General features: G+C 41.3%; 2 protein-coding genes across 2 annotated transcripts in view; both read left to right on the top strand.

The window, feature by feature from the left end:
- The window catches only part of LOC122564629 (serine/threonine kinase-like domain-containing protein STKLD1), a 31,040-nt gene extending 22,673 nt beyond the window's left edge, over positions 1-8,367 (top strand). Inside the window, exon 8 of the mRNA XM_043719719.2 lies at positions 6,883-8,367. Coding sequence (XP_043575654.2) covers positions 6,883-7,028 — 146 coding nt within the window. The 3' untranslated portion in view covers positions 7,029-8,367. The remainder of the gene's footprint in view (positions 1-6,882) is intronic.
- Positions 8,368-11,575: 3,208 nt separating this feature from the next.
- Positions 11,576-12,432, top strand: part of LOC122564672 (serine/threonine kinase-like domain-containing protein STKLD1) — a 29,375-nt gene continuing 28,518 nt past the window's right edge. Inside the window, exon 1 of the mRNA XM_043719749.2 lies at positions 11,576-11,616. Within this exon, the coding sequence (XP_043575684.2) occupies positions 11,576-11,616 (41 nt within the window). The remainder of the gene's footprint in view (positions 11,617-12,432) is intronic.

The following is a 12,432-nucleotide window of genomic DNA, read 5'->3' as shown; positions in this document are numbered from 1 at the left end:
ATAGAAAGCCAGTAAATGCACCCCCCCCTCTCCCCAAACTCTAACCCGCAGGTACCTTCCCCATGCACCGGATAAAGATACAAAACCTCTCGGCACACAACCCCCTTCACCTCTGTTCAGGGCCCCAAACAGTCCTTCCAGATGAGACAGAGGTTCACCTGCCTCTCCTCCTACCTAGTTTACTGTATCCGGTGCTCCTGATGTGGTCTTTTCTACATTGGAAGGACCAAATGTAAACCAATGGAATGCTTTGCCAAGCATCTCTGCCAGGCCTGTAAGAGCCGCCCTGACCTTCCAGCCACCGCCCATTTTAATTCCCCTTTCCGACATGACCATTATTGGCCTGCTCCATTGCCACAACGAATCAGACCGCAAATTGGAAGAACAACACCTCATCTTCTGCCTGGGCAGCCTACAGCCCAGAGGACTCAACATTAACCTCCCTTCCCAGCCCCTTCCCACCCCCTATGCCATTCCTCTCATTGACCCTTCTTTCCAGCCACCAACCGGATTCATTCTTCTCTTCGACCAACTAGGTCATACTGTCTACCTGTGTTCACCTATCCCCACCTCACCACCCTGCCCCCCACCCCCTTTATCTGCAGCTCCCCTTACACCCACCCAGTCCTGAAAAAGGGTTACACCTGAAACATTGACTTCTCCACAGCCAATCAAGAAACAGTCATGGATTGGGTCAGATTGGCTCGAATGTGGTGTAATCGTAGTTGAACAGCCAAATTGATAGTCCATCCTACCCTATACGGTCTCTGGAATAAGGTCCTGTACGATGCTTACAGGGTGGTGGAAGTGACAATGATTAATGATTTTTAAAGAAATTACATAGATGCATGAAGGAAATGAAAGTGCAGGTCAGTGTGGATATAGCAGGGGAGTGGGACAGGTTGAATTGCTCTACAGGGAGACAGCATGGCTTTGATGGGCTGAATGACCTGCTTTTGTACTGCAGTGGCTATGGGGACAATATGCAATAAGAGCTTTTGGGCTGCTAGGGATGAGCCTCTCTCAAAGAGCAATAAGAAATCTGTGTAAAAGAACTTGAAAATGGACAAAAAGTTAGCTGTAGCCTATAAAAACATTATACTCTCATCTTAGTCTGCAGGAATGGTAACATAGTGTTTATGTTACTGGACTCATAATTCAGATGTCTGACTAATGATTGGGAGAGATGAGTTCAAATAAATCCCATAATGGCATCAGAGGCTTAAATTTAACAAATAAATTGAGAATATAGGGAAATATACCAGTAATGGTGACCTTGAAACTACTAGATTGTGGTAAAGATCCACGTGGCCTACTACTAAGTTCATCCTTAGTTACTCAGTCTATCTACATGTGACTAGAATTCCACAGAAATGTGGTTGAGGCATAACTGCTATCCAAAACTTTGATTCCGAAAACCTGATGGAAAAACTCTCATTTAAAAAAATTGAATGGACAACCCCACATCAACCTAGACATTAGATATAACAAAATCACATATAGCCCAGTTAACCCTCCAAAGTTCTCCTTAGCTTATGGCAGAAAGCAAGTGAAGCAACAACCCCTTCGATCTGACATCCCAAGCTTTTTTGTCATCACTTGTAACAGGATAGGCCCACCAGTGTTGGCAACATAACATAATACAATCCAGCTGCAGTCCAGCCATTGATTCCAAATTTAATTCAGGGAAGGTGCTGGTTTAGTGGTAATGCCACTGGAATAATCTCCAGAATCCACGGCTAATCTTCTGAAGACATGGGTTTGAATCATTATATGGTAGTTGGTGAAATTTGAATTCAGTAACAATCTAGAATAAATAAAAGTGAATTTAGTAATGACCATAATCACTGTGGATTGTTGTAAAACTGTTTGCTTCACTACTGTCCTTTAGGAAAGGAAATTGGCCATCCTTACCCAGTCTGGCCCATGTGTGACTCCAGAATCCAGCAATGTGGTTGACTATTAACTGCCCAATTAATGATTAGGAATAAACAATAAATGCTGGTCCAACTAGTGAACTTCAGATCAGATGATTCAATGATTAAAAAGTCTCTCGGTAGCATTCTAAACATGGGATAGGAAATCCAATTATCACTACTCTTCTTCTGATGAAAATTAGTACTCCTCCATATTCATCGCTGAGGATAATAAATATAATTGTACTCAAGGTGAGGGACTCCAATGTCAATTGTCAAGTGACTCAGTAGCAGAACAGCTAATTAAGTTGGATGAGTGATGGGAACTGACCTCGCCTTCACCAGTCTGTGTGTCTTGCGTATGTTTGTCCATAACAGTATTTGTAGTGACAATGGTCACTCAATCCATGAGGAGATAAAGTTCTGCCTTCACATTGAGGATACCATCCATTGTGTTGTGACTTTTGTCACCAGGATTATTTCAGAATAGATCTAACAACTCAAATATAGAATCTGAAGTGTTTTGAGCCATCAGCAACAGAAATCTTGTATTCAATCACAATTTGTGATCTCATGACCCTGAAATAGTCATAGAATTCCTACAGTGTAAACAGGCTATTTTGCCCAATGGGTCCACACTGAACAGCATCCCACCAAGACCCATCCCTCTACATTTCCCATGGCTAACCCAACTAGCCTGCACAGCCCTGAACACTACAGACAATTTAGCATAGCCAAACTGCCTAACTTGCACATCTTTACACATAGGTAAAAACAATGACTGCAGATGCTGGAAACCAGATTCTGGATCAGTGGTGCTGGAAGAGCACAGCAATTCAGGCAGCATCCGAGGACAGGCAAAATCGACTTTTCGGGCAAAAGCCCTTCATCAGGATTCCTGATGAAGGGCTTTTGCCCGAAACGTCGATTTTGCCTGTCCTCGGATGCTGCCTGAATTGCTGTGCTCTTCCAGCACCATCTTTACACATATTCTGACTCTGTCATCAAGCCAGGAAATCAACCATGTTTCAAGGAAAAGTGCAAGAGAGAGTGCCAGCAACATCAAGTGGACCTAAAAGACTAGAATTAGGTTTCCCTCTTTTTGAAGTTCTCTGATCACTTGTCTAGCTTGGTCAGTAGTGCTGCTGTTGAGGCACTCGGCAATGAACATTGGAGTCTCTTAACTAGAGTATAATCTCTGCTTTTCCTATCAGTGTTGTGTATACCTGTGCCAGAGGAATTGCAGTAGTTCAGAAAGGCAGTTAACTACCAACTTCTCAAGGGTAGGTGGGGCTGGGCAAAAATGCCAGCAAAGTCCAGATCCCAAGAAAGAATCTGGTGAAGCTGCAACACAAAATATATGCTTGCAGTAGAGAGATAAGCAATCTCACTATCAACAGATCAAATCAACAGCTCTGCAGTCATAGAGTCATATAGCATGGAATCAGGCCCTTTGGCCCAACTCTTCCATGCTGACCAGATTTCGTAAATTTAACTAATCTCATTCAGCCCATATCCCTCTAAACCTTTCCTATCCATGTAGCTGTCCAAAGTCTTTTTTAAATGTTGGATTTGTACTCTCCTGTTCTACTGCACCATCCTCTGTGTGAAAACGTTGCCCCCGAGGTCCCTTTTAAATCTTTCCCCTCTCACCTTAAACCTATACCCTCTAGTTTTGGACACTCCTATCTTGGGGGAAAAACCTTGGCAATTCACTTTGTCTATGCCCCTCACAATTTTATAAAGTTCTATAAGGTTCCTCAGCCTCCAAACTCCAGGGTAAGAAGTCCCAGCCTATCCAGCCTCTTCTTATATCTCAAATCTTCCAGTCTCAATAACATCCTTGTAAATCTTATTTGCACTCTTTCCAGTTTAATGACATTCTTCCTAAGGCAGGGTGACCAGAATTGTACACAGTAGTCTAAATGTGGCCTTACCAATGTTTTGTGCAGCTGTAACATGATGTCCCAACTCCTATACTCAGTGATCTGATTGATGAAGGCAAGTGTACCAAATGCCTTCTTCACCACGCTGTCTACCTGCAATGCTACTTTCAAGGAACTATGTACCTGCACCCCTCGATCTCTCTCTGTTTGACAGCACTCCTCAAGGCCAAAATGTAGAACTTTGCATTTATCTGAATTAAACTCCATCTGCCATACCTCAGCACACTGGCCCATTTGGTCAAGATCCCTCCACACGATCCAGTCCTGTCAAAACCATTGTGATGGGCAATTAAACAACGCAGCAGAAGATGAGGCTCCATGAACATACTCATCTTCAATGATGAGCAAAACCCAGTATGTGAATGCAAAAGGCGAGGTTGGAGTTTTTACAATGATCTTCAGCGAGAATTGCTGTGTCAGTGACTGGCTCTAGTTTTCAATTACAAATTAATTAGCTTGAAAGCACAGGCTAAAGAAAGGCCCTGTGGACTGTGATTATGTTCTAGTAGTGAAAATCTGGAATTGTGCCTCTAGCTGAGATGTTCCAATATAACTACTTTCCTACAATCTGACTGACAAAATGCAAAATATGTCTGGCTATGTCGTGCCTAAAAAATTGAGATGAATCCAATCAGTTAATAATGTTTCATCTGTCTACTCCCAGTCTTCAGCAGAGTGATGAGAGGTATTGTTGACAGTGCATTTAAGTGGGCAAAGTGAGGACAGCAGATGTTGGAAATCAGAATCTAGATTAGATGGTGCTGGCAAAGCACAGCAGGTCAGGAAGCATCCGAGGAGCAGGAAAATTGACGTTTCGGGCAAAAGCCCTTCATCAGGAATGAAGGCAGGGAGCCTCGAGGGTGGAGAGATAAATGGGAGGCGGGTGGGGCTGGGGAGAAGGTAGCAAAGAGTACAATAGGTGGATGGGGGTGGGGATGAAGGTGATAGGTCAGAGACGAGGGTGGAGCAGATAGGTGGGAAGGAAGATTGACAGGTAGGACAGGTCATGAGGATGGTGCTGAGTTGGAAGGTTGGAACTGGAGTAAGGTGGGGGGAGGGGAGGGGAAATGAGGAAACTGATGAAATGCTCCTCGGATGCTGCCTGACCTACTGTGCTTTTCCAGCACCACTCTAGTGTATTTAAGTGCCACTTTCTTACCAGTAACTCACTCATCGACAATCATCTTTGGCTCCATTAAGGTTGTGCAGCTCCAGACTAAATCCCAACCTGCGTCCAGATAGGTGGATGGAGTTTTTTAGGGGTTTATGATCACAGGCAGTCAGTGATTTGTAAGTAAATTTCAGATATGATGCATTAGTTAGATAAAGAAAGTATATATTTATGACAATTGGGGATGGTTCACAGATAACAGAGAATTAGCAGGCTATCAGCATGAAATGTTTTTGTTTCATGACTTTTCAGTAGAGATGTGGCTTCTCTAATTTCCTTGTCCCCTTCACCTCTGCGGGCTTCCCCGGCACCTTCTATCCTGAGTACTCTTTCTAGCACTTATTTTTGTATTGTATTTTGAGGGACAGGGTTATTTTCTCTGTGTCAATGAATTATCTGAACCCTTTTGGCCAGTGGTCATGGGCCAGCCACACATGATGGAGGATGATCATCATACCATTGCCCGCCTTCATCTGAGGGTTTGTTTACCATTGTTTCCAAGCTTATTTCCTCATCAAAACATTGATAATTAGGTGCATTTGACACCAGATGTGCCATTCATATTAGTTTTGGGCATCTGTAATTTTTCTAATTCTTTCCTTTGTTTCATATGCTAGAATATTGGAATTTTAAGTATTGATTTAAAAGCTGTGAAATGAAACCTTATTCTATGTGGTAAATACTAGAAAAATTCAGTTTTTAAGGAACTCCGATATTCGACAATAGAAACTATTATCTGGTTGGAGAATCTAGGTCCTGATGGCAGATGCTAATAATTAGAGCCTGTTATTCAGGAGCTGGAATTAAGAAGATTCCTACACAGAAAAGGTTGTAGAAGTTTAGGATTCCTCTCCAGGCATGAATTGATAATCATTGATAATTTTTAATCTGAGACAAATATATATTTGACTAAGGATATGGGAGAAGGACAGATATGTGGAATCAAGTTGTCAGTCAACTATGATTTCACTAAATGACAGAACAGTTTAAAGATTTTAGAAGGCCTACTCTTGTTTTATGTTTGGCTGATCCATCACTGACCTTCCTTCCAGCATTTAGGTCAGTAGTGGGGCTACTAATCCTGTGTTGACAATGACTTTGAAGCCCTCACCCAGAGTGCACCCTTAGTGTGTCCTCTAAGTGATGTTCCACATGGAGCAGTGTGGTGAGGGGGAGGTGGTTTCCTGCCCATTTTTTACTGGATGCTATGCTGTGAGAATCAATGTTCAGGACACCCAGGGCATCTGTCGTCTTACTGAATACCATTATATTGTAAATTCTGGTAAATTAGTACTGCCTATTGAACAGTACATAGGCAGGAAATGCTATTGCTTGGCTAGTTGCTTTGCTGGACAACTCTCTCCCAATTTCGGCACAACCTGTCAGATCTCAGGGTGACACAGTGGCTCAGTAGTTGGCACTGCTGCCTCACAGAGCCAGGGACAAGGGTTCGATTCCAGCCTCGGGCAACTGCCTGTGTGGAGTTTGTACATTCTCCTCGTGTCTACGTGGGTTTCCTCCAGGTGCTCCGGTTTCCTCCCACAATCCAAAGATGTGCAGATTAGGTGAATTAGCTGTGCTAAATTGTCCAGTGTTCAGGGATGTGTAGGTTGGGTACATCAGACAGGGGTTAAATGTAGGGGAATGGATCTGGCTGGGTAACTCTTCAGAGGGTCGGTGTGGGCTTGTTGGGCTGAAGGGCTTGTTTCCACACTAGAGGGATTTTATGATCTTAGTATGGATAGCTTTGCTGTATTCTGTTGTTGTTTCTGGTGCGTCGGTGAGGGTAGTTGTAGATGAATTATTTATAGCTCGGTAGGAGGTAACTTTTTCCATTTCTTTCCGGTAGATTCAAAGGTCTGGATGGCTCCAGAAGCATTGAAAAGGAGGCTGCTCGCGAAAAGTGACATCTGGTCCTTAGGATGTATTTTGCTTGAGATGATGACATGCAACATGATGGATGTACAAAATTCTTTTCCACTTCATTCTCTGTGACTCCTTGGAATTGCATTTTAAAAGTCTTGTTCTGCCATCTCTGCTAGTGCTGACACTCCTTAGGATGCTGGTCAAAGTGCACTGACACATCTTTCTGTGTTTCGAGGCCTCCTGACTATCATCAGGGTGCAGATCCTATGCCCTTGTCTTTTTTTTATGCCTTTTTGAAATTACAAGAAGTTTTTAGAATTGTCAGTATTTATAAATCAGAAGTCATACTACGCCAGGTTATAGCCCATCAGGTTTATTTGAAATCACAAGCTTTTGGAGCACTCCTACTTCATTACCTGACAAAGGTGCAGTGCTCCAAAAGTTTATGATTTCAAATAAAACCTGTTGGACTATAACCTGGTGCCACGTGACTTTTGACCTTATCCACCCCCAATTCAACACTGGCCCCTCCACATCAGTATTTATAGGGGCCCCTGCATTGTATCAGTATTTACAGATAGTCGTGGGGAGTATAAAATGCAAAGTAGCTGTTTAATTCATCTGCCACCTTCTTATTTTCTATTATTAGTTCTTCAGACACATTTTTTATAAGACCAACATTTACTTCATTAACTTTTTAAAAATTTTTAAATAGCTATAGAAACTTGTGCAATCTGTTTTTATATTTCTAGCTAGCTTTCTCTCATACTCTAATAATTTTTCCTCCTAATTAATCTTTTAGTCAATCTTTGCTTTTTTATATCCTGTCAAATTGTCTGACTTGCCAGCTGATGTTGCACAGGAATACACCTAGTCTTTAAGTTTGATACTACCTTTAATCTTTTTATTAATGATGGGGATGATGAATGTTCCCTTGGATTTTTTCTTTCCCATTGGCATATAATTATTCTGGGTATTTTGAAACATTCCTTTAATGTCTGCCACTGCAACTGTATAAATCTGTTTCTTAACTTAATTTGCCACTTTAACTAACTCTAGTTTCATGTAGTCATAAGTGCCTTTATTTAAGTTTAAAATACTAGTCTTGGACCACTCCTGTTTCCTGCAGACTGAATGTAAATGCAATCATATGTTTATTCGTGTTCATGGAAGAAAGTCATTATTTAGAGGTGGGTTTGTAAAAGTTAATTCCCTTGCTATTTTTGGTGTTTTACTGTTTCTGGCATTGTTAGCCATCACATATCCCTCTCTCCTCAGCTTGCATGAACCACAAGGTGGTGATTAGCTAGCAGAGTTCTGTACTGGCTGGGGTTTTGTTGTGACCATGGGGTCATGACCACATGGAGTCTATCTGGTGACCTGGATGAGAACCTGTTGAGCCCATAAAGCTTTGACATCTTCCAGGATTGGCACTGTGCAGTGGTGTAGAGGAAAAATAAATAGAGCTTTTTTTTTAAGGCTTGTTTCTTCCCTAGTATGTGCAAATTTATTTTCTAAATGCTCTAATCACAAGGCAAATGAGTTTGAACAGGTGGTGAGGATCATTAGGAGCAACTGGAAACATCTGAAGTTCCTCTTGGGAAAGCTCCATGTGGAGAAGAAATACACTAACAGCCTTTGCAATTTGGTGCAACTCATGTTGGAGCCGGATCCTGCTGAAAGAATCAGTGCAATGTAAGCTACTGGATAGGGAGGGAGGGTGGCCAGCATATTAATGTCACATGCTATCAGTGTAACAGATACCTGGAGTGAGATACAGACTGGAATCTCTTACATTGAGAATAAAAGATACCTTCAAGCAAGTTATAATTTAGTTGAAGGATTCGGATGGTTTTAGATATAGAATAGATATAGAATAGATATAGATATAGAATAACAGATACTTGGGAGTGAGTTACACACTGGAATCTAATTGAGGGGTTTAGGGGTTTATGTATGGAGTAACAGATACCTGGGAGTGAGTTACATACTGGAATTTAATTGAGGGGTTTCGGTGGGGATGTTGGTTATAGTTATAGTTACTGGCTTACCAGCACTGCTTTTCTCCCACAGCCTCTCACAAAGCAATTTATTATCATGGAGATTTCAACCTCCATTTCATCTCATTATAATCACTTCTGTGTTTACTGACCTCCTGTCCTCCACGTGCATATAAACTTCCCAACCCATATTCATAGCAACTCCCTTGAAAATGTCATTTCACGTGGATTTGCTACTCCCATCATACATCAGGCCATTTCTGATCACAGCCTTTTATCACACTCCACTTATATTTCCTTCCACAAGCCAATCTTGTTTATTTTTGGAAACACTTGCTTGCATTTGCACTTTCAAAATCCCAATTTCCTATCCTTTGATCCTTCTTTTGTCATAATATTTGTACAGTGACTGACTTCCTAAATTACACTGTCAGCTTGATTGGAACCATTACACTGCCTTTCATTTTCGCTCTCTTAAGTCCAAAGAATGCAGGCTTGAAGACACAGTTCAGCTAGATCAGACAGGACCACATAAAACTATTGGGTGCTATTTTTGCAGAGCATCATCTTAAACTCCTGTCCTTGTTATACTCACCGAATCATACTTCACAGTTAATGTTCCAGATTCTATCACCATCAATGACATGACAGATGGCTTCATAGTGGTATATGATTGTGAGAGTGTGGCTCTAGGAGTACGCAACAACAACTCAGGTTGTAATGTGCTCTCATGGCATTAGACCAAACATGTCAAGTACTTCATCTGCTGATTGTCACTTCTTTTTCTCCATCAGCTAATAAATCATTTTTCTCCCATGGTGGTATTTTACCACTTGGAAGAACTGTTGATTAAAGCAAGGACATGGGATATATTCTAGCTGGAGAAATTAAATGTCCATTACAAAGCATAGCTTGTTAGTTTACTCCTAGCCAAGTCTTGAAGGATAAAGCTGTCAGACTGAGTCAGCAGCAGACAGTAATAGGAGCAACATGAGGAAGAAAGCCTATTTGGCTGTGCATTCACCAATCGACCAGTTGTATATATTGTTTGAACCAGACCAGACCCCCTCACAACACTTCAAGAAAGCAGCCCGGACCCTAAATTTGCTAATGGTTTAAGCAAGTGTAAAGTGGATATTCCAGGGGTGATACGGCTGGCCCGACCACTTAGCTTTAAACAAAACAATTTATTTGCAAGATCATTAGATGAAACACAAACAAAACAGAACAGAATAACAACCCATTCGAAAATGGGTTTCCCTTTAATGATGTTGTTCCAACTACTTGTAACCATCCCCATAAACACCCCTTGGCAAAAAACATAAAATCAAACACATGGTCTTGCAGGAGAGAGATTCAGCATGGAACACCTTCTTCCATGTAGCTGTTTCTTGCACTAGCAGCCTCAAACCTAACTGACTAGAACATCTAAACCCAATCCAAACCAGACAAAAGCTGAGCTGGGACAACTGGCCACTCCTCTTTCATTTGAGAAAGTGAGGACTGCAGATGCTGGCGATCAGAGTCAAGAGTGTGGGGCTGGAAAAGCGCAGCAGGTCAGGCAGCATCCGAGGAGAAGAGAATCGATAATTCGGGAGGGTTTATGCCCAAAACATCAATGCTCCTGCTCCTCAGATGCTGTTTGACCTGCTGTGCTTTTCCTGCACCACACTTTCGACTCCCCCTTTCATTGTACAAGTGTTTCTTTTAAAACCTAAAAGCTTCCTCAAGTACATCAACCCCAGACATTTCGGAGTCTGTGTCATTATGATCTCCTGGAAAAAAAACCGAGGGCAACCTAATCTTATTAAAGGAACAGAATCATCACACTATCCATGATAATATTGGTGGGAGTAAACACCATGCAGTCCCTGTGAGACAGTCGTGGCTTTAAACTTCGTACATCCTTCATCATATTTGGTACTATTACCTTGTTAAATCAGATCAATTCACAACAGATCCAGCAGATCAAAGTTCAGAACCCATGAGAAGGTGTGGACCATTAGCAAGTGCGGAATTGCATTCAACCATAATTTATAGTCTCATGGCCAACATAGCCCTTGGTCTGTTATTGCAAACAATTCAGGGATCCAATCTTGATTCAATCAGGAGCACGGCATAGCATATCTAAATATGATGTACAACCTGGTAGAGCTACAACATAAGACCACGTGTGTGCTAAACATGATGCTATAGACAAAGTGAATAACTTCGATCATGTTTAAGCTCTGTAGTCCTGCTTCATTGTTTATTACTAATGACAAACTATAAACAACTAACTAGAGGAAGATGTTCCATTAGCATCCCCATCATCAGTGATAAGGAAATCCAGCATATGAGTGCAAGGGAGAAGACTGAAACATTTGCAACCATCTTCAACCAGAAGTGCCACGTTGATAATCCATCTTGCTTTCTTCCCAATATTCCCATCATCACATGCAAATCTTTAGCCAAGTTGATTGACTACACAATAGCAAGAAATGGCAGAGCATTGTGGATACAACCAAGGCTATTGATCATTGCAACATCATGGCATTACAGCTGAAGACATGATTCAGAACAAGCTTTGACCTTAGCCACTTTGTTCCAGTGAAATCAAAACTGTAAAATTGCCGTGGCCCCAGAAGACTATAGGATTGCTTCCCCATTCAAGGGAGAGTTTAATCTGAGGTCACCATGTCTCAGGTGAGGATTGAAGTTGAGAAGGTGAGACCATGGTGAGGTCATATTCCAGTACAACTACAACAATAGCATCTTTCGGACAATGTGGAAAATTGCCAGATATGCCCTGATTACCAATAGCAAAATAAGTTCAGTCCAACAGTCTCAAAAGTCAAGAAAGGATGAAAAGTGTTGATGACAATCCTATCAAGTGGTACTTACTCAGCAATAACTTGCTTCTAATGCTAACTTTCTGTCCCCATAGAATGAATGTTCCTACTCTTGACATCAAGACAACACTTGACTGAATGTGGTGTCAAAAACTCACAATAAAATTGAAGTTAATTGGAATTAGGCATATTTCTCCACTGATTGGAGTTCTATCTGGAACAAAAGAAGATGGTTGTGACTAATTGTTAGTAGAAAACTTGAGTATTACTAGAAGATGAGGTATCTCGTTGAAACTTCTCATCTTTCAATCATCAGGACAGTTGACAATACCAGTTTATGGGAAAAAACAACTTTGCAGAAAGAAAAAGCATGTATGTACACTGTGCCAATTTGCACTGAATAGGTGTTAGCTATTTTCTGGTTTATTTCTCAGGGAAATGATTTGATCAAAGTCAACCTGATTTAATTTTATAATTGGCAATACCTCTACCAAAGTTCATTTGTCAACTAATCATCATTCTCCTCTCATACATTACAATGTTGATTTTCCCTTAAACTGATATTCTTAATAATCACCCTAATGAGTTCAAAACAAAATGCTTCAAGCAAGATATGTATTTTTTTTCAATAGTACTCATGTTGTGATTGGTGGAGACCAAGTATCTTAACTCTATGGTATCACTGGTCCTCAGGGTAATGTC

This window comes from Chiloscyllium plagiosum, unplaced genomic scaffold (assembly GCF_037043375.1).
Source record: "Chiloscyllium plagiosum isolate Xiang-an unplaced genomic scaffold, Cpla_swu_hap1 HiC_scaffold_21, whole genome shotgun sequence".
Taxonomy (NCBI): Eukaryota; Metazoa; Chordata; class Chondrichthyes; order Orectolobiformes; family Hemiscylliidae; genus Chiloscyllium; species Chiloscyllium plagiosum.
This window is presented reverse-complemented; position numbering and strand designations above follow the sequence as displayed.